The following is a 22433-nucleotide window of genomic DNA, read 5'->3' as shown; positions in this document are numbered from 1 at the left end:
TCAGTTGAGTGAACAAAAATGGACATTTATACTCTGAGTGATCAAATGTTCATTATTGTGGACTGAAATTATTATAATATTTATTATATATATATTTTTGACTACAAAACCATTGTTGTTTACATTCTCTGACTTTTTCTTTCTCATGGCTTCTATTATCTTGTTGACACTAGCAACTTTAACTCTGTTACTGCTACTTTTATAAATTTCACTTCAAGCACTGTTTCAGCACCTGAAGGAGCTTAAAAACCTTTTATAACATCAAATATATATTAGAGCATCTACAGGAGTGTTTTTGGTGCTGTTGCTCCCTCTAAAAAAATAAAGACTAAATGAAATCACTCACTGGCCCTTGAGCACATAATATAGTTGACAATAGAAAACACCAAAATACTGATAAATTGTGCATCTACCTGAAATATTATGAAGAACCACAGGGGCTGAAATATCAGAAATCATAATGGATGTTAGAGTAGTTTATATTTCTAAACTGATTTTTTGAGTATTCTTCGTTCAGTTGTTAACTCTCCTTTAGTTACTGTAACAAAGCTGCCTGAAAAGATTTTTAGTTGACCAAAAATACAGTTAATGTAAAACTCCAGATATCATCCTCTTACACTGTTGGCTATTCAGATTTGATGAACTGGTTTTTTTGTGTGTGTGCAAAGTTTAGTGAAGTAATACTGTGATCATCAACCTGCTCTCTCTCTATTTTTCTGGAGAATACATTTTCATACAATGTTGTGTAGTTTTGTTGTAGATTTTCTAATGTTGTGGAACTTTTCTGAGAAGTTGTATTGATACTGAAACAATGAAGGCAGAGGATGCTTTGATTTTAGTGTTATGGTAAGATGAGGTAATGGATGGATGTCTGACACTTGCTGCTGAAACTTAAGATACTCTGCTGCACTCTAGTGGTTAAACGGCACCTCTGCCTTTAAACCACAGATGTGCTTCAAACAGATGTGTTTTATTTTAAATCACAGCTGAGGTAGATAGTAGTTTCACTGTCTCTTTAAATATTTTCTGAAAATGTGTTGCAAATCAAATCTGCCTCCATTTATGCATGTCAAAACCAATATGTGTGTTTAATCGGCAAGGATTTGAATTTATACAATGTAAACAACTTATGATTTACTTCAAAACTGCTCAGTAAACCAGTTATTTTAAAACAGTGAAACTAAGTTCATGATTCACAGCAGTGTCTATTCTCAAATAGAAAGACTGTTCAGCTGTTGATAGAGTCATTGATAAAATTATTTATATTGGTATTGATAAGATTAATTTGGTATTCTGGGGGGGTGACATTAAAGGGAATATTTTCTGGATTTATGATTCAAGGGGAGTCAATAATTTTAGTTTTTATCATCTTTTTCACAATTATTTGATATGGTTTTGTTGTTTTCAGCTGTATTGACAATTTTAAAAAATTCATGCAGGTTTTAAATTCTGTCCTTATTTGTGTGATGATATTTCAGGATGTTTTTTTTACTGTTTATGTTTCAATATGTTGTTTACTGTGAAGTTTCTGTGCTGGAGGTGTAATATCCTTTAAAGGCTGGCTGTCAGTGTGTCCTGCTCTCATTGGATAATTGATAAGGATTCAGTCAACTTGTCGACTTTGGACAGCTGGAGAAATTGGCCGGGGACAGGGTTGCCTGGAGAGCCTCTGTTGGTGGCCTATGCTCAAAGTAGAGCTACAGGCTTTAAGTAAGTTAAGTAAGTAAAGTTTTTTTTAGACATTCTGTAAATCACCTTGATGGATGCCCTGCACCAAAACATGTCGGTGAAATAAAGAAGATTCTTCCAGTTAATCAGCTTGCTCAGCTGTTTTTTTTCACAGTTTCAAAAAAAAAAAGACACCCAACAAGTGATCAGTTTACACAGCAACATGTGATTTTATTTATTTCTTTGATGTCATCATCAGAAAATAGAAACTGCAGTAGAGTAACATCACAATTTGCAGCCCTGTGGTCTACAGTGATCAGATATCATCATTTGCTCCATGTTGTGATCAATCTTTTCTTTGTCATCGTGAGATTGTAACAGACCAAGCAGAACAGCAGAGCATTTATTTGACTCAGGAGTGAAAACTACAGCCGACGCGTCAAGACTCTCATCACATAGAATCACATCAGAGTAAAAAAAAAAACACCCTATTGTAACTAGTCATTCCTTTCCAGTGTACTAAAGACATCCTTGGGGAAATTTATGCCAAAACAAGACACGTTTAATCATCAGGGAATACGATAGTACAACTACAGAATCAGCAATTGTGCAGGAAATGATTTAAAAGCCAAATAAAGATTCACTCTAAATAATATAAAGTCCCATTTGTGAGCAGCTTTACGTGAAATGATATTAGACAATGCAATTTTGTCTTTTCTGGGGATTTATAACAACATTTCTGACCTTCTTACGGGGCTTTTAGTCAGCAATGGTAATTAATGTTTGGGGTGAGTTACTATGGTAACCATCCCTGTAACAAGGAAGTGATGAAAAGGGTAAGTAAGTATGCAAATTCCACACCAGCTCTGCTGCTGTAAGCCAGTCAGATGTAATGTAAAGGGCACCCATTGTAATGCCCGGGGCTGTTAAAAAGGTGTCACCAGGGTGCATTGTGGGATACACAAAGGAGGACGATAAAAGGCTGAAGACTGCGACTTATTGTGTAAATTGTGTCCATGTGAGGAGAACAGCAGCTCCACAGCTCTGGAAGTAGCATAATAGCTGGTGTGTCTGGTAGTTTTTAAAACAGCCTGATCCATAATCTAAATGTACACAAAACTTAATTCAGATGAACAAATTTGTTGCTGTTTGGTGTAAAAGTTATAAATTCTTAAAATTGTAGATTATATTCAACAATCTGTGATTTTTGACTAGCGTTTACAAGAGGTTGTACTTTAAAAGATCTGGAGTGGGTTTGACAAATATTAACACAATATCCATTGAGAGCTTTCTCCAGAGCTTTCAACCACGTCAGGCTGCTGTTTCCAAAGTCAAAATCAAAGTCGCTCAGTTTAAGATATCTCAATCTAAGGCTGAATGGCAGTGGAAGCTGACGAGCTGCGGCACACCCAGGCACATGCTCATTACTAGTTTGAAATGTAATTTCTTTAGAGCTGAAACAATTAGTTGATTAATCGATCGCCAGAAAAATAATCAGCAACAAAGTGGTTAATTGAATAATCATGCAAGTAATTTTTTTAAAGCAAAAATGACAAAAATTCTTTGTTTCCAGCTTCTCAAATGTTTTATAACCAACAAAAATCTTCTGTGAATGGCAACTGAATATCTTTGGGTACGGACAGTTGGACAGACAAAAAAAAAAGAAAAGAAAAGTTGGGGGCTTTAGGATGGGCTTTGTAATGAGCATTTTTCACAAATTTCTGAAATTTTATAGACCAAACGATCAAGAAAATAAGTCAGATCAATCACTCATGAAAGTAATCGTTACTTCCAGTTCCTACATTACTTTACTCTGTGAAAGTGGATCTAAATTTAGGCTACATGCAGGCCACACACACACAGTCACATGTCACACTGGGGCCTTTTGTGTCATCGGATCATCAACTTCATTTGCATCACAGGGAACAGGAAGACACGCACAGCATGTCAACACACTGCAGGCCAGGGCTCTCAACATCTGACGGAAGATATGGACGCTTTGACCGTTTTTTAAATATCTGTGCTCAAACATGTACTTCACTCTTTTACCCTCCATTTTTTTTCAATGCTATGTAAACATGTTGATAGTCAGAAAAATACTATGTCTTTACATTATTTACAAAGTGAGTCACTAACCAGTTGAGTCACTGTTTCAGTTCAGCGTGATGGAATGTAGGAAAGATTTCTACTCTTTGTTTTACAATCAAGGAGCTTCTACTGGTGATGGATCGGCTACATTAAGCTTTAAGGCAATGCACTGTTATGTGTGTAGTTGCCATCGAGGCACAATGCAGTTTGAAAGGCAAGTGGTGTGAAATGGTCAACAGGGATGAATCTGTGCCTCTCATGTATAACTATTACAATCCAGTCACAGAGCTAAGCATCCTTTAAAAAATGAGATAACAGACGGTCTTTGAAAAGCACAGAATGTCATTAAACAACACTTACTGCTGATCTGAAGGCATTCACACAATATTTAAAGATGTTTCTTATCATCTGGATGGATAAATGTTCTGTCTGCTGCACAATAATAAAGATTCTTGTGGCTACTTTTCTTATTCAGTTAGACTTGAAAAGAAAACCAAAGAATCCCACGCACTGTCTATCACTTGAACTCAACATTTCAGTCTTGAGACCTTCATCAAATACAAACACATACAGACAGAAGTTTGTCTGTATGAGGACCAAAACATTGTGTTAATAGAGTGAGTTCAAGTGATGGACAGTGTGCAGGATTCTTTTCAAAGAGTCAAGAGTTTTTGATCCTATTAAGACTTTATGATGTGCAAGAACCTTTTTGAAATTACAACCTATCCAGGTAAACTAAAGATACAAATCTTCTTGCTCATTTTGTATGACACAAGAAATATATCAACATGTCATTTGTATGAATATACAAAATAATACAATGTAACATCAATATGGACAAATACACTAAAACTGATAATAAAACTTTTTTCATTTTGTTCCACATCATATAAACTGAGCACAGACAGTTTTTGTTTGGATTAGAGAAAAGAAGCACAACTTGAGAGATGGGTTAAATATTTTTCTTTTTTTATGTAGCTGGAGGAATATTTTTTCATCCAGATAGTTAGAAAAGTCTTTGAGGATCTTGGAAATACCTTTGGAGTAGAGCTGCAACCACCAATTAACTACCAATTAATTGATTAGAATTGATAAGAAAAAATCTCTCAAATTTTCTCTGTGAATATTTTCTGATGTCTTTAGTCCTCTAAGACTTTGGGTTTAGGGCTGTTCTTTGGGACAAATGAAGACATTTGAGGACATCAGCTTGTGGCTCTGGGAAACAGCGATCTTTTGACATTTTATAGACCAAACGACTAATCGATTAATCTAGAAAATAATCAGCAGATTAGTTAATAATGAAAATAATTGTTAGTTGCAGCCCTACTTCACTTCAGAGCATCAGTAACTGCTGTGAAATGACCTTCTGGGTCTTTCAAAGATCACCAGGTATTTATGGAAAAACAGATGTTCATCTCTGTGCTTTGAATGTAATAGCAATACATGAGAGGCACAAACTGGAACCAGGCTGGATTATGACAAGTTTGGGTTTTTGTTGCAATTTAACCTTGTCAAGAAAGGTGCAGGCCTTTGATATGAGATGACTACATTCACAGTAGAAAAAATTAGATCAGACTGTCAAAATAATCACATGTAGAAGGTGATATTTTCAGTGTTGTTTCAGGTGCGTTCAATGCTTTTCTTTCACAGCATTAGTGTTGATCGTGTACTAGCCTACTGTACATAGGAAACATTTCCTACATGCACGTCTACTCCATGATATTATGGAGGAGTTCTAAAACATTTACAAACTACTGACAAATACATACACAAGGTACGAGAAGTACCACAGTTTGGATATACTGGTGTATAATCTGTGACTTTATATATTGTAGTAATATTAATATATCAGGGCTTTTGTAAAAAGTGACATTGCAGTAACTGATCGGATCTCGTCTACATCTTTGTCATGCAGAACCAAATGAACATACTCTATTTCTTCTGCTGGTAAAAGGCCACTGCGATCTTTCTGAGGTATCAAGCAAAAGAACCGAAAAGCAAACAGAGCGGTGCTCTACAGGAGGATGCAACACAACTAGAAGACACTATAACAGCAGCAAGGTAAGGTACAACAAATCTTGTGACCCTGAATGAAAAAGACACTGAAACTCAGTCTCAAATTGTCAGAGCTAATTAGCAGCATTATATAGTCAGTAGTGTTTACTTACTGTACATCAACATCATCACAGACACCAGCACATATGGTACATACGCAGCTAAGCAGGCAAAAAGGCTCCGGTGAAAAAACACTAATTCGCCGTTTGTCAGTTTAGTTAATGGCCCCCCCCTCCCCCAAAAAAGGAACCTGTGAAAACAGTCTTTGTACAAACAAAACAAAAACACGTGGAGTTCATTGCATCTTGCTCTTTGCAATTTATAACCCTGATGTCAGCTACTGAAGGAATCTTACAAGGTGAGAAAGCTTAAGGTTTTTTTTTCAGATTCCTGTCTTTTGCATGATATGATCGGAGTTTTAAAGTCTGTAAATGGGGACGGAGAGCAAATATCAATTTACATCAAACAGGGGGGAAAAGTTGCCTCTATCTACTTGTCTTTATTCAGTCACTTTCCTCTGCTTTCAGTTTTATTTCCAGCTTGGCTTCAAGCTTCTGCTGGATGTGGCCGAGTCTCGAGACTGGACAGACTTTTCAGAAAAGCTGTTGGTCTTACGAATATCTTCACGTGTCGGAGGTGGAGGGGGAGTCTCGCTGCGGTACGCACTGCGACTGGCCGCCTTCATGCTCTGCACCCGTCGCAGGTTTGTCCCTTGCGGCCGCTCCTCGCTGGCGTGAACTGTGGGTGATAACCTGTTCTGCTTCACAGAGGTTTGTCGACCTGTGAGCGAGGCGCTGCGAGACGGGGTGGAGGGGACGGACGGGGTGGCCATCTCTTTCTTGGTCCTGGAAGTCGACGCTACGGTGTTGCGGGCAAAGCTGGGAACATCGGAGCTGTTCTTGGGGCCTAGTGTGTGTGAGCTGCTGTTCTCAGAGGAAGCTGCACACTGGGCTTGAGCTTGAGCTTGAGCTTGAGCTTGAGCCTGTGCGAGGGCTCTCATGGTGGAGCGGCACATCTTCTCCTCGGGTGCAGGCTTGGGGATGTTCCTCAGAGGTTTGGCGCTCGGCTTGTGAATGGAGGCCTTTCTTGGGGTAGAATCACGCGCCCATCTGGAAAGGCTGCCTGTGAGGCTCCTCTGAGCTTTGGAGTCATCTGGAGGCAGACTGGAGTGTCGAGGCGGTCTCGTTGTCTTCTCGCTCTGTCCTCTGGCTGGTGTGCTCTGGTCACGCAGAGGCCGACGTGATTCTCCACCCTCATGCGCCAAGGTTCTCTCTGCTCGCTTGCTGCTACCTGCTCTGGCAAGCTTGCTAATGGGCACGACTTTCCGCATGCCCTGGGTCTCGCTGCTGGTCAGCGTTCGCACGCCACGTCCTCCGCTGCCCTTGGTCGCTTTGATAGCTTTGCTCTTTGCATGCACTGGTTTTCTGCTGCTACTCTGTGCATCTTTCTCCACACTTTGTTTTCCCTCAGCAGTGTCACAGCTCTCTGTGTCCCATTCCTCTGTGGTAGCAGACGGAGTCATGGATGCCGCGTCCACAGATTTTGGCGCTGAGAGCTCATTGGTTGAAACCGACTGGTCATTGGGAGACAGGGACTCCAGATTAGAGGACAGAGAGCTCGGATCTTGCTGGCTCTCTTGATCTTTGCTGCAGTCGCTCGTTCTGAAATTAAGTCCCTCTTTCGTTAGAGATGAACTTTCACCCTCAGAGTAATCCAGGGTAACGGAGCAGTCTGTTTCTGTGCAGTCTAGTATATAAAACACTGGCTTCTTATTGGATACAGAGGTATCTAACGGGAGGGGAGTATCACAGGTTGTTGATGAAACTGTGCTGTTCTCTTCTTCTTCTTTCTCTCCCTCAAGAGAGATCCCAGCCTGTGTTGGAGGATCTATTTTCCCTTGCCACGCTGACTTGAGATCCAACCTTCTTTCTAAAACTCCTGGAAGATTGTCCAGAGTCTTGGGAGGTGACCGTCTCTCCTTTTCCATATCAGTCACCACAACATCCCCCTGGTTGACAAAGTGCATATGATTGCTGTTATTGTTTGGACTAGGTAGTTCAAAGGCTTGAGGACCTCTAACTAAAGTATGCTTCTCCACACTAAAATTCATGTGGCTGGTAATTGTTGGGTTGGACTTCTGAAAGACATAAAAGGAATGAGGCAGAACACTGCCCTCGGACACAGATGAGTAATTATTGTTGTTGTACGGGTCCTCGTTAGCGTTAAACCCAGAGGAGGAAAACCGGGCCAGTGGGCTGATAGGTTCAGTTTCTGCACGCGGAGACGTCACCTGTCTGTCGCACCCCAGCTCACGATTGTCGTCCTGGGCTAAGATCCAGGGGGTCGTCTTCCGCTGGATGGGGCGACCCGACCGAGGTAGACTGTTAAACTTGGAATAGTCAGTGGGATTCCCAGTGCCTCCAAATAGCTCCAGGTATCCTTGGAGTTCGCGGTCTGCTATGGAGGTCATGGTGTGACGGTGACGGCGAGCGCTGGCAGAACGTCCCAGCGGACTGTGTGGACTCTGAGACCTCTGCTGGAAGAAGTCTAGTAGGCCTTCCTTGGTGAGCATCTCCACGTCGTTCTCGCTGCTGCTCCGACCAAATCCCCCGCTCTGATCTGCACTGGACCACGCAAAGCGCTTTTCCTCCAATTCTCTGAGCCGACGCTGCCTCGCCGCCTCCTTCAACTCGCGGTCCATGTTGTCCTGAGAGAAAGCAGAAGGAGGAGAATCGTTGAGAGGCAGGTAGACAGGAACACAATATAGAGACTCACCAAACTAATGGCTGAAGATTTGGAACATGGTGTTACAATGAAGTCCGACTTGGCAAGAAAAACAAACAGGTTGTAAACTAGCCAGCGATTTAACCTGGAAGTTCGTTTAAAACCTGCATAGTCGTTTGACTGCTTGTGTTCTTTTCAGGAATGTCGCCATGTTCCCAGATCTCATAACCGATGAGAATCATGTCCAAAACTACAAAAAGTTGGAAAAACCCAAAGTATTCTTTAAAGCACACTAACCTTAACAGCTTTCTTGAACTTGATGCAGAAGTCTTGAAAGATGCGGAAGCACTCGTCCAGCTTGAAGGTGTCCTTGTCTTCACAAAAGAAATCAATGAGAGTGTTCCCCTCTTTACGCAGATCCAGCCTGCGTCTCTTCAGGTCCTGAAGTGTCCGTGCTGAACTCTGAGACAGGACATCAAACATGCACACATTTTTAATTCATAAAATGTCATCCACTTTCATGGATGTCATTATCTATAGCACCAGAAATGTAGAGTGGCTTTCTGTACATGTGTCTGTGTATATAATGTATTATGTAACTACTCCTGCCCCACCTGCAGGAAGGGCTCCAGCTGCTGCAGTAGCTCCGGGTCTCCTTGAACCTTTTCCTCCAGGGATTTGATCCGGACATATAAGGAGGAGAACTCCACCTCGATGTTCTCCACTGATATTCTATATGAGAAAAATTACAGCATGAAGATCAGGAAATTTCCTCCTTATAGACAATTTTGGTTTGTTTTACATGTATTATAATCACATGGCTGACTGAACATTCACCTTAAAGTTGATAGCGTGACAATATTTGACAACATTTTACTGAGTGCACTGTCAGACTGTCATACAGTAAAGGTGAAGACAGGGAGAAATGTGTTCGCATATCCCGCGGGAGGGAGGAGTAATCTGGGCTTGTTGCCACAAAGAGATGACCTTGTGAAGCTGACAGAGCCTGACAGCCACCAGAATCACACTGCGTTCTGAACAGGACTCCCAAAGTACTGCTCTTAAGTTAGATGTCAGCTTGAGTGATGAGGCTGGACTTGGTTTTCAATTCAGCGATAAATAAAAATGTAACAACGTCTGTTTTGTTCAAATTGTTGAATGACACATTCTGGGAATCAATTTATGCCTGTGTAGTTTATCAGCAGCCATAATTCATGAGACACTATTCACCATTGACACTACATGTCTGAATGATGTTCTGGCTGCACACTGACTCAAAACCACAAATGTATCTAAACAGACAACGCTTCAGTCACAATCAGATCATCTTCAGGAGGCCTAATTTGTCATTGTTTTAATAAAGGACGAGTTCACAGTTTTTCAAGTCTGTCATAAAACAACAGTCAGGTACCCAAATGAACACTGAAACAGGTTTTTCTCGCCGTAATCATTCATCCTGTTCATACTGGCCATTAGATCCCTTCATAATGCACTTTCAATGCAAGTGACAAAATACACAGTCCTCATTCTGTACACAAATGTATTTAAAACTTTATCTGAAACTAATATGGAGCTTCGTCCAAATGAGTCAAATCAAGTAGATATCTTTCAGCGGTACAGTCTTTTTAGTGCCAAAGTCCCTTTTTTTGTTACTTAACTTCCACCGCAGCTCAACAGGGAAACACAAAGAGGGAATTTGATGCTAAAAAGACTGTAAATGTGGCAGATATCCACTTGATATGACTAACTCAGACTGCTGAAGCCTCATATAAGCTTCAGATAAACTTTTAAATGCATTGTTGTGCATGTGGACACACTGTGGATTCTGGCCCCCATCATTTACATTGATGGCACATTTAAAGGGGATCTTTTAACAGCCAGTATGAACAGGAGGAATGATTGCAGCAAGGAAAACCTCTTTCAGTGTTCATTTGGGCACCTGACTGTTGTTTTAAGACAGACTTGAAAAATTGTGAACCCGTCCTTTAAGATGTGATTGAGACTAAAATGCTGTCTATGTAAGTCTTAATTAATTGGACTTTTTTGGCCACATAGGGGCAGCACAACAAGCTAAGCACAACATTGACACATTACCACCTTAGAGAGTTGATAAAGCAAACATGTTAGCAAATAGTTACCTATTTACACATCAGACGAACACTAAGCAACATTAGCATTCATTTGAAGTCATGTTTGTTTGTGTCCAATATTGACTCTCCTTTAAGCTTCGTTTGGCTCTCCGGCTCTTTAGCTGCTAAATGCTGCAATTTCTTCATCAGCTGGTCACTATCTTTGTCTGTCTGCCGTTAAGTGGCGAGCAGGAAGTGTACAGTGGGGGTTTTAGAGCTTTTTAGCTGAAAACAGTTGCCTGCTGCATCAGGAAACGAGGCTGATGAGAGCAGTGAGAGTGAACCAGAACAGTTAAGTTGGGGACCGGAAAAAACATAGAGCTGAGGGAAACTGCAGAGTCGGGTGATAATTCTCTGCAGGTCATTTGATTCATTGTTGATATAAAAATATTGATTATATAAACTTTAAATAAATTTGTGGTTTAGAGTCTGTATGCAGGTATGACTTTTTCATTGATGCAATGTTGAGAATAGGCTTGTCAGGTATCAAACTTACTGGAAGGTATTAATTATAACAACATTGTCAAAAAAGGAAACAATCTCTCTGTTTACCTGGCTGCACTCTGGACATCGTGAAGTTTATCTGGAAACTTGAGCAGCTTCTCATCTTTCTTCTTTGCCTCCTACATGTAGAGACACATCATGAAATGTTTGTTATTGTACATGATAAAGAGGCATCACTGCTGTGTGATGGACTACTGTGCTTGTAGCCTTTGTTTGGTTACGTAAGTGCTTGGCCAGCCACACTTGGCTCTTTTCTGTTTCCTGTCACCATCTGCTGTCCACCTGCCGCCCTCTTGTAATCATGGTGTTTGGACGCTGTTTGGACGCTGTTTGCTGTGAAAGATTTACATAAAACTAATTCTTTCCGGCTGACAAATAACTGTCTCTAACTACACACTGGACCATATTATTTTGAATTTAATTTTACACATTTGAAGTTTTGTGTGGGTTAACTGCACAAATCAGCATAGACAAGAGATTTTCCTATATGAAAAATGAACTGGATGAAATGCATTGTCTTCTAAAATAGTTACCATAGTTACCATATTGTAGTAAAATACTTCAAATTGTGTTTTTCTTAGATGAGCATGTTCAGTAAATGAACAATGTGAAACACATTGCTTAACATACACATTAATGGCTTCAAAAACAGAAGAGAACCTTATATCATTCTTATTTCTTATATGAAATTATGTAAGGGGGATGCTGCATTTTTCCAATATTTTGTTTTTTAATCCTATTAATTAATTTAAGAATATAATTGATAGATGAAACTGTTTTTTTAGGACTATATCCAACAGCAAATGTACTTTTTTCCATTAGTATGTAAGGAACAACAGAATTAGAGCAACTTATATTAATATAAATTTGCAAAAATGACTTGAATGTGAAAATGTTTCCTCTGTGTTGTACTACACTACACTGTAGTAGATTTGCTATCTACTCATAGTTAAAATGTGAAAAATAAAAGTTTTGTTATAAACTATCAAAGTGAAAAGTTCAGCTTTCTTCAGGGGCCAGATGTTTTTGCTGGAGGGCCAGATTTGGCCCATGGGCCGCTATTTGCCTACCACTGATCTGAGGTAACCCAAATATGTAGCCCTGCAACAAACTGCACTGCTGTTAACATTCAGTTTTTGTTGACATCAAAGGATTTGACGCCATGGTAATTATGTTACAGTGCTGTATTGAATTACATAAGCTACTACAGGTTTCAATAGTGTCCCTGATATTGTATAACTGAAGCCGTCACTCACCATGGCGACAAAATGCAGCAGGTTCATCCCGGGCTTGTTGGCCTTGGTGTCAGCCAATGAGAGGAGGGATGACAGCTTGAAGCCCACGGCGTTGCCTGCGTAGCCTCCCTGAAGAACCACAGAGGAACAAAAGAATGATCTCACAGCAACGTAGAGAGATGTTAAAAGACACAGCTGGCAATATTATATAATTTTCTTACTGTCCACAAATCCCATTAAAAGACTAAAACCAACAATGAGTTGATCTAAGACCAGTGCACCCTTCTGGGGATTTTAGAGAGGAGTATATTTGGATGAGAGGCCGAGGAGAGTGAGGAGTGGGGAAGGGTCAGTGGTTGTTTTTAATACTTTAGAAATAGAGTCAATATTTGCAGTGATTGACTTACTACAGGGCTATAATTTAGATTAGAGGGAGACTTAGATAGTGGGGTGCAAGCCAGTGCCGTAAGAGACATTGGTCTGCATGACACGTCCTGACCCAGGTAGGGACCCAGTCGCTAAGGCAGTAATGACAATGGGACCAGTGCAGGATGCTGTGTATATTTGCTGCCCAATAATATACTTGGAAGTTTGGAAGGGCAAGACCCCCTGATGCTTTTGGCATCTGTAAGAGCATCTTTTGTATCCTAACAGGGCCTTTATTCCATATAAAGGAAGAATGGCTTGGTCTAAGGTTTTGAAAAAGGACTTGGGAGGGAAGATTGAAAGAGAAACTTGGGCAATACATTCTTTTTTACCAAGTTAATGCGATCTGTAAGAGACAGGGGGAGAGAGGACCAACCAGTAAAGTCCAGTCTAGGCTGATTTTTTTTTAAAAAAGTCTTTATACCAGGCTAGCTGCTTCCTCCTGCTTCCAGTCTTTATGCAAAACTAAGCTAACCGTCTCTTGCCTCTTCATATTTAATGGACAGATATGGGAGTGGTAGCAATTTTCTCATCTAACTCTTGGCAAGAAAGCAAATAAGCATATTTTCACTGTTGCACTGGCTGACATGTTCCTTTATCACCATGAACACAGACACTTAAGTTCATTTGGAGTCAATCTCACATACTGTTGTAAATACTCACTACCAAGTACCAAATAAGGATTAATTCACAGCTGAAAATAATCCCCAATAAATGCACTTTACACATATTTACTCTTGTTTGAGTTACTTTTGGTAAAACCTACAATGTCCAGCCATTTTAGGAACATTTGTAAGCCTTTTTAAGTCTTCTACTATATATTTTCACCCATTTAAAAGATTTATGTCTTGAGTAAGACATAAGGAAAGGAAGTCACAAAGTATAGAGATGGACTGACACATTATAGGCTTTTTGTTTTTTCATGGGAACACTCGCTTTAGTATATCAGACAGACTGGAGTGTAGTGTCTGTGTAATATAAAGTGAACATGACTTGCAGACTTACAGCATTCATAATGTTTCCGGCCTGCAACACCAGATGCAGAATGGCATGAAGCTCCTCGCAGTTCATCAGCTCTATAGGAAAGGATCAATACAAATGCAATTAGTGAATCCAGAGCAGATCACAGCAACCCATTACACACTTATTCCACTTTGATTTACCAGCATCAGTCAGGACAACTTGCAGCAGTAATAATGATCTGTTTCAAACGTATTAGTGCTTAAATTACATTTCTTTTTGCATTTTGACCATCGGTATATTAGTGCTAATAGTAAGAGTAAATAAGGGTACTGCAGATAGTTTTAATTAAATAGTGTCATAAAAGTTAGACTTAATTTGTCCCATGCAGTGTTTAACTGATAGCCCTGCAATGCGGTGGAAAGGTCACTGTACTGTAGAGGAGGGTTTTAAGAAAAATCCAATAAGGCACAGAGAGGCAAGACAGTGTGACTCAGCTAAAATGACACAGAGGCTCAAAAGATGCGCAGTAATCACTGTTTAATATTGCTCACAAGGTCTTGGTCAGTTTATAATCCCCAGAATATGTGAAATTCAGTAGCACATGGCATTTTTTAGCCATTCTAGCGACGTGGCTGTACGGATGGCAATATCTGTTGGTCAGTCCAGACTGAAATATCTTGGATGAATTGCCATGAAATTTGGTAGACACATATATGTCTCCCTCAGGATGAACTGTGTGAACTTTAGTAATCCCCTGATTTTTAATCCGGCACCATCATTAAGTTTTTAATTTGTCTAATACTTGGTCTATGACCAAATACCTGCAAAACTAATGACATTCCCTTTCAGCATTACCTGTACTTTGTGTTTAGTGCTAATTAGCAAATGTTAACATGCTAACACACATTAGATGGTGAACATAGTATGCAATAGCATGTTAACACTGTTAATATGAGCATGCAGACAGAAGCATTTAGCTTATAGCACCACTGTGCCTAATGCAGCCTCACAGAGCTGCTAGCATGGCTGTAGACCCTCAGTCTTGTTACACTTCAGGGGTGGTACTCATGGGTTTTGGTCCATTTTAAGGTTTTTTTTACCCCTTAAAATGCCCAGCAACTTTATACAGCTATGGTGGAATTTTTTGCAATCATTAAAAATGCATTTTATGATTCATAAAATGTATAAATTTACATATGAAAAATCTAAAATACAATACTTTTAAAAAGGAAAAAGATGAAACAGTCTTGTCTTTCCACACCGCTGTATAACAGATGACACATTCTAACCTTTTTGTACGCCGCTGCTGACAGCTCAAATATCTGGGTCACCTGTCTGAGCGCCTGTGACTGTGTGTACGAGAAGGATGTGTCATTACCTTTAGTGGCGACGCGGACGACATCGATCTCATGGCTCATCAACGCACAGGAAGGGAAGAACTCTTCCCGTAAGACCATGGCCTCGATCCGAACCTCGAACCTGTCAGAGTGCAACACATAGAGGGATTGAATCTGTGATGTGTAGTGAACAACAGGAGATTAATGAAGACATGGGTGTGGTGAAGCATAAACATTATTTTCAAATGGTCAGGATGAGATATGAGGAAACAGGAGGATAGTTTTTTTTTTTTTACATCTTACATTACAGTTAGTGGGACATAACTGAACATACAGTATCTCTATCTTGAGTGGCCATGAGAGCTAATAGAGCTTTTAGTGCCTCCAGATGCTCAATACTCATTTAAAAATTAATGGTACTTCATTTAATACTCACAGAGAGTAGAATTTTTTTTTTCCAAACATTGTTTTACATCTGCTCCCCCCACACACCATCTCCATTACACTAATACTACTGTAATGTGATATCACCCAGTGTTGTTGCAGAAAAGAAACTTTGGAAAAAAAGATAAGAACATTTTCCAGAAAATGTGAAAACAGACTTTTAGCAGAACTGTCAACAATATCTGAGACTTTGCTGGTAGGGCAATTATTTAGAGCTGCAATTATTAGTCAATCGGCTATTCAATCGATAATCAAATAATCATTTCAATGATTTTTTAAGCAGAATTGTAGCTGGTCTGAGATCCTCAAACATGATGATTTAATGAAAGGACAGAACTCCCCATGTAAAGCCAGTATTTTCAGTCAGGTGCTGGTCGGTTGCAGGAACATATTAGGTGAAAATCACTATAATGACTTTACTGTGACTTTATTAAGAGCGAACAACACGTTTCGCCTGTAGTCAGTACTGAGCGAACCTGAAGAAGCTGCAGGTGAAACACGTTGTTCACTCTTAATAAAGTCACGCTAAAGTGATGATTTAATGCTTTTCTTTGTCATACATGATAGTAAACTGATTATCTTTTGATTGGACAAAACACGACACATGAAGATGTCGCCTTGACTCTGGGAAATTTTTCACTATTTTTCAACATTTTATAGACATATCAATTAATCGATTCATCAAAAGAAATACCGGTAATTGTCAGATTAATCGATTATTTAAAAAACCTTTAACTTTTACTTTCAAATTGATTATTTACACTTTTGGAAGAGACTGCAGATAACAATTCGTCAATCTTGACTAATTGTTACATTTTAAATTGTCATTTTATGTGCACTGTCCCTGAAAAATAAATACAAATGAATGCAACAACTTTATAAGAACACGTATAAATCAGGAGAGCAGTACAAGTTAGTTGGAAAGTCCCCACAAAATACAAATCTATCCTCACAAATGTATTAAAGTCTGAACAGTGTAATCCTTTTCTCCTTTCACTGAATGTCAAACAAATAACACATTTCTCTTTGACTGAATAAACTACGCACTCAGCCATTGAAACCAACGTACCGTGGCACCTGGATCAAGAGGTACATAAAGGAATCAACGAGCGTCAGCTTGTCTGGATCTCCTTTAAACGCCTGCAGCTTCTTGATCTGTGGAGAAAATAGAGAAGGAAGAAGTTCAGCGGGTTCTACTGTCTTTTATCATCAGTTTTGGTCTTTAATTCAAATACTTTATGCTATTCATAATTTGCTAAAAGCCACAAAGACATGCATAAACACACACCTCCTCTATGTCAGGCAGGAGCTTCAGCAGGTCTTTGAGCAGCTCTGCTCCGTAAATCTTTCCTTCTCCTTGTCGTATGTCTTCCACAATGGAGCGGTTGGACCTGGAAGTCAAAGATCTCATTTCAGTTAAGGTCAATAAATAGCACAGGTGCTCAGTTTAAATGCTCCCTCGATGATTACAAAGGGACTTGATCAAACTTTTCCTCAGAAAGAAAGTTGTCATGGTCTGGTGGAGCTTTATTGACATGTAAAACAGAATAATGGCACCAACAATTAAAGGATTTGCTCTGTTGATAAAGATAAAATGCTTTTCTAGGGGATCCAGATCTTTTTAAAGTTTGCTGCTTTGTCCAGCTTTCACAACTGAGTATCAACGTGCTTGGATGCATTTTTGTACCCTTGACTGTACATGTGAGCATTAAACGTGCAGTTAAATTCACTTCACCAGTTCAACATGTATTCTCAATCATGTCTGGTTACTTCTAGTAAAATTCATTCATGACATCATCCTGGTCTGTGGTGCTGCAACACAATATCTACTCTAATTACATCACTGCTATATAAAAGACTATTAGATATCCTTCATGGATGATTTCCAGTAAGCAGATACCTTACAATATGATGCAACTTGATACATGCACGCTGCAATAAATGCCACTTTTATGAAGCTCATAATATTCCACTTTTGCTGAGACGGTGTCAGTTACATGTTTACTCAAGTCTTGTTGTATTGGATCAAAATGTATTGTGAGGAGCTCTGGTCATGGTCATGGTAACAGTAACATAAGTTTTGTGCTCTACCTGATTTTTTAGCTTAAATTTGTGTGTTGCTACATGATGAGTTCTGCTCTTGGAAGATGGAGGAGAAGATTATTTTACACTGTTGGGTATTTTACAGTATTTTGTATTATTTTTAACTATCTGATTTTATTTGCCTTATTGCAGTCCTGAAATGTTTCCATCCTGGTTCAACAGTTTAGAACAGTTTGTAACTTAGTTTTGAAAAGCGCTGAATGAATAAAGTTTATATTATATTATGTTATATGATATTTGTATGGAGAGTTTCACGCCGATCGCAGCCTCAGAAGTGCTCTAACTGCCAGTCACCCAACATCGTTTAGGAAGAAAGTGAACATGACTTTTACTTCTGTTTGTTTTCTGTGGAGGCAATCTCAGTTGACTTACAGATGGAGCACTTTCAAGGCTTGAAAAGACAAAAAACTCTCTCGGTTGAATTATTGGCACAGAAGATGAACAACTGTGTTTGAACATATCTGGTTCTTTGATAGAAAACATAAAAGGTACGAGCCTTTGTATATAAAAATGTGATGAGAGAAATTAACTGCAACTTTCAAGCATAATTTTAGTGAGAAACATCCAATCACCAAGATTAAAATTCTGTTGCCTGCGTTGTTAACAGTGAAGGGAAGTTAAATATCACACTTTGTATAAACTTGATAATACATTCAGTAGTTTAACTGACTTTGTCCACTTCACACAACCTCTGTGTTAAAATCAGGGAACATTTTTTTCATTCTCTTTTCTCTTCCCTGTTTTTCTGAGTGTTTGCTCTGTTTGGTATCCTGCTCCTTCTATTGCTTGTATTTGTTTTGCAAATTATGATTTTAAAAGAAACAGTTCACTTTCTGATTGAGAGTCAGTTTTAGATAAAATTTAGCAACTATGGTGCAGTTTTTGATAAAAACATGAATCTGCAAAACACTCTGATTGGTGGCTCTGAGAGAGTAGCATTTCTATATTGAGGAACATTGAAGATATTGTTGAAACAGCTATCAGCACACAGTAAACTGCCAAAATTGGTAACTGTTTCAACATCTTCAGTATTCAGAAAGATTCAAATTCAGAAAGTCCACTTTTACTTTTTAAACTTGTGTAAATGTTTTTGATTTTTAATAGATTTGCAAAAGATTCTGAAAACATGTTTTCGCTTTGTCATTATGGGTTGTTGAGTGTAGACTGATTGGCAAAAATAAAATAAATTGTTCAAAAAGTGAAGGAGTCTGAACTCTTTCTGAGTCAACTGTACATAGCGGATAAAAGATAAACACATACTTGTGTTGAAGTACAATGAACAAACAAGAATAAACATTGACAGCGATGAGGTCATTGGCCACACTCAGACAGAGTGCAGCATGGCTCCTAGGACAGTCAAATGTCATTAAAATATAGTGGGGAGCCATGCAAATACACTGTCATGCAAACAGACACCTGACACACTTTTTGTACTCTACTCCAAACACGAAGCACAACGCTGAGTCTGGTCAAACACACCTCGAGATTTCCTGATCCAATTAATTATAAACAATGGAGCGCAAAGAAAGCCTATTAAAATAACTGACACAGATTTTGACCCTAATCTTCCACGTTTATAAAGGTTTATAATGGATTTTTCCTCTGTTCAACCCTCAAACACAAACTGAAACTGACAATGTTGCCATGCTAGCGGCATATGGCTCTGGGGATGGGCATGTCGGTCTGTCTGTGCATCACTTTGATCCAGGTTGAGACTGAAATATCTCAACAACTACTGGATGGATTGTCATTAAAGTTTGTGTAGACATTCATGGTCCCCAGAGGATAAATCCTGATGATTTTGAATCCTCTGCTTTTTCTCTAGCGCTCCCAGCAGGCTGACTGTTTTGGCTTTTAGTGAAATATCTTGACAACAATTGAATGGATTGCCTAAACCTTCCTCTAGCGCCATCAACAGGTCAAAGTTTTCCCTTATCCAGTGAAATATCTCAACACCTGCCTGATGGATTGCTACCAAATTTACACGTTCATGGTTCCCACATGATGAATCCTAATGACTAATGATCCCCTGACTTTTCCTTTATTGCCACCATCAAGTCACTTTGATTTATGACCAAATATCTGCAAAACTAGTGATATTCCCATCAGCCTCAGCTTTACTTTTTGTTTTCTGCTTCTTAGCAAATGTCTGCATGCTAACACGCTAAACTAAGATGTTGAACATCGAAAACATTATAACTGCTAAAAATCAGCTCAGCATGTTAGCATGTCAATGTTAGCATTTAGCTCAAAGTACCACTGTGCCAAAGTACAAAGCCGCTAGCATGTCTGTGGTCTTAAGATACCATCAGTGTTGGGACTCAGTGTATCTCTTGGAAAACAGTGTGAACAGATAAACACATTATACTCAAATATGGGATTTAAAGTAGGATAAAAAGTCTCCAGTGTTTTTTAACTATAAATAATAAGTCTAATTCAATCTCATCTGAGTCTAGTGTCTTTACAAGGGTTCAGGAGCAACAGAGGAAATAATGTGATAAGTAACCAGAACTGCCTCCTTGTACTGGCCAAAATATCTTTCTTTTCTCAGTACTTGTGCAGTTAGCTTGTGGCACTGAAGCGCCGGTAAAATTGTATATAAATTCATCATCCTCCTTCCCTCTATACACTCTGTACCTGTATGTCTTAGTTATGGCTTCATGTTCTGGACTTTTACGACCAACATTTCTAAACCTGTGACACATCCATCCTGGATTTCATTACATTTCTCCCACAGGAATATCACAACATGTTACACAATCAGAGGAGTGACATATTGAGGGGAGAAACATAACAAATTCAGATGCTTATATACAGGTCATGAGAGGTCACTGAAAGGTATGATGAGTTTGGATGACTATGGAACATGTTAGGCAGCGCTCTCCATCAGGATCCTTTAATTTGTCATGGTATTCATACTCCCCTGGGCTTTATATAAGCTGATCTTCCCTCAAGCGGTGAGGCAGGTGGAAGACTTACTTTTTGAACTGCTTGAGGAAAATGCCCACATTCATCCCCCTCTTGGAGTCAAGGATACTGATCTGAAAAAGATGTTGTAGTTTTAGTTAGAAGCAGCCTTTAAACAGTTGAACAATGAAACAGAAATACACATATATACCCCTCCCTACTCCCAACTACTCCTGGTAGTTGCTGCTCATGTTACTTGCATCCCCCCACCACCACCCATACTCTCCCTATGGGACACTGAAATTCCACCGGGCCACACGTGTGGTTCACACCTCCTCCATTAACAATAGCTTGTACTGCCTTCCTTTAACAGGTGACTGTACAGTATGTACATTTTTAAAAAGTCTCCCTCACAAGGCCTAATTAAAGCTTTTAAACGGCAGTTAGACACACCTGTGGCTTCAGTTAAAGACAGAGGCAGAAAAGTAAAAAAAAAACATTTAAAGTTTCCTTCCACAAACTATGCTGAATTGATTAATCAATTAGTCAATAATAATATATGATACTAGACTAGCTAATAGACAACATTAGAGATATGTGTCTATGTGCACTGACTGTGGCTTTATTTGAAACTCCCGAAGGAGTGTTGAGTAACAACTGTTCCCTGCAAACTGCTCACACTTTGAGGTTTGTCCAGCTGTGCTCAGTTCATTGTGGGGACACAGAGGGGAATTATCTGTGACATCTCCTTACGCCTCACGTGGGTTTTATTTTACAGTTCACCTGTTACATACTTTCCAGGAGTCCACAATGACGCAAGCCCGCTTTTGTGCTGATTATGAACACAAATCATTTTCTACACTTAAAGAAAAGCTGTAACTTAGCACCATTACCTAACTTGTCCCTGCAGGGATATCTTAATACAGAAGGAGCAGTGTAGAGTTATGGACTGAAGCTTTGTATGGTTATGAATCTGGGACTCTCTAATCCCATCGGTGGTGTGTTTAGGACTTGAGGTAACCAGCATGTCTTGCACATGTTTGCAAAAACAAGGGTGGTGGTTGCAGATGTAAGAATTTGTAGGTGACATGACTCCACTGTGTATTTTCTGAAACTGAGCTTTGTAACGAGAGCAGCAGCATATTTTAATTTACTCGCTTCATTTGCTTGGCTCAGAGTTTAATCATGAAATCACAAGGCTCTTAAATGTTTAGCCAGTTTGATAGAGGCAGTGACACTGACTTCTGCTACATAAAATATTGATTGTTTATATTCTCGTTTTATATCTGCATGGCAAAAATAATCTAAGATGCAGAGAAGGAGGGATGCTGCTTGACTGCAGTGAGAGCAAGGACTGCGATAGAGGTTAATGACATTAAAGTATTTGATGATAAGTGGTTTAATTTACAACTTTGTACAACATGTTAGCTCTGTCTGCTTTTCACCACTGACCACTTACTTACCACTGGTTTGTCTGCAGCTTCAGAAGAAACCAGAAATCCTTTCCACTGTCAATCATTTGTACTCACTTTCATAGTTCATCAGATAAGATTCAGGCCTGAATCTTGATTGATTAGCGACCAACAGTGTGCCGGATTTCCAGTTTCTTCTCAGTTTATAAGGTTTTTGGTCTAACAAAGGCCAGAATAGATTTTTAAAGTAAAATCTAAAAAAATACACTGATGAACTCTAAATTTGTACAAACTTTTTCTTGAGGTTAAACATTTAAAAAGCTGCAAAAACAGTGACATACAATGCGAATAACTTTTGGATCTTATAAACAATCAATCAATAGTAGAAATGATCTCATTCCTTATAGTAGAACATATAAGATTGGATTTAAAGATGGC

The 22433-nt window shown here is 39.2% G+C and overlaps 1 protein-coding gene across 1 annotated transcript in view; it reads right to left on the bottom strand.

The window, feature by feature from the left end:
• Window positions 1–1874: 1874 nt before the first annotated feature.
• Window positions 1875–22433, bottom strand: part of fhdc1 (FH2 domain containing 1) — a 37890-nt gene continuing 17331 nt past the window's right edge. Inside the window, exons 3-12 of the mRNA XM_067585098.1 lie at window positions 20656–20717; window positions 16862–16964; window positions 16643–16728; window positions 15171–15271; window positions 13835–13905; window positions 12425–12532; window positions 11217–11287; window positions 9150–9267; window positions 8833–8997; window positions 1875–8518 (exon numbers count right to left, since the gene is read on the bottom strand). Coding sequence (XP_067441199.1) covers window positions 6341–8518; window positions 8833–8997; window positions 9150–9267; window positions 11217–11287; window positions 12425–12532; window positions 13835–13905; window positions 15171–15271; window positions 16643–16728; window positions 16862–16964; window positions 20656–20717 — 3063 coding nt within the window. The 3' untranslated portion in view covers window positions 1875–6340. The remainder of the gene's footprint in view (window positions 8519–8832; window positions 8998–9149; window positions 9268–11216; window positions 11288–12424; window positions 12533–13834; window positions 13906–15170; window positions 15272–16642; window positions 16729–16861; window positions 16965–20655; window positions 20718–22433) is intronic.

Source organism: Thunnus thynnus, chromosome 3 (assembly GCF_963924715.1).
Source record: "Thunnus thynnus chromosome 3, fThuThy2.1, whole genome shotgun sequence".
In the NCBI taxonomy this organism is placed as follows: Eukaryota; Metazoa; Chordata; class Actinopteri; order Scombriformes; family Scombridae; genus Thunnus; species Thunnus thynnus.
The sequence above is the reverse complement of the archived record's forward strand: the minus strand, read 5'-3'. Positions and strand labels throughout refer to the sequence as shown.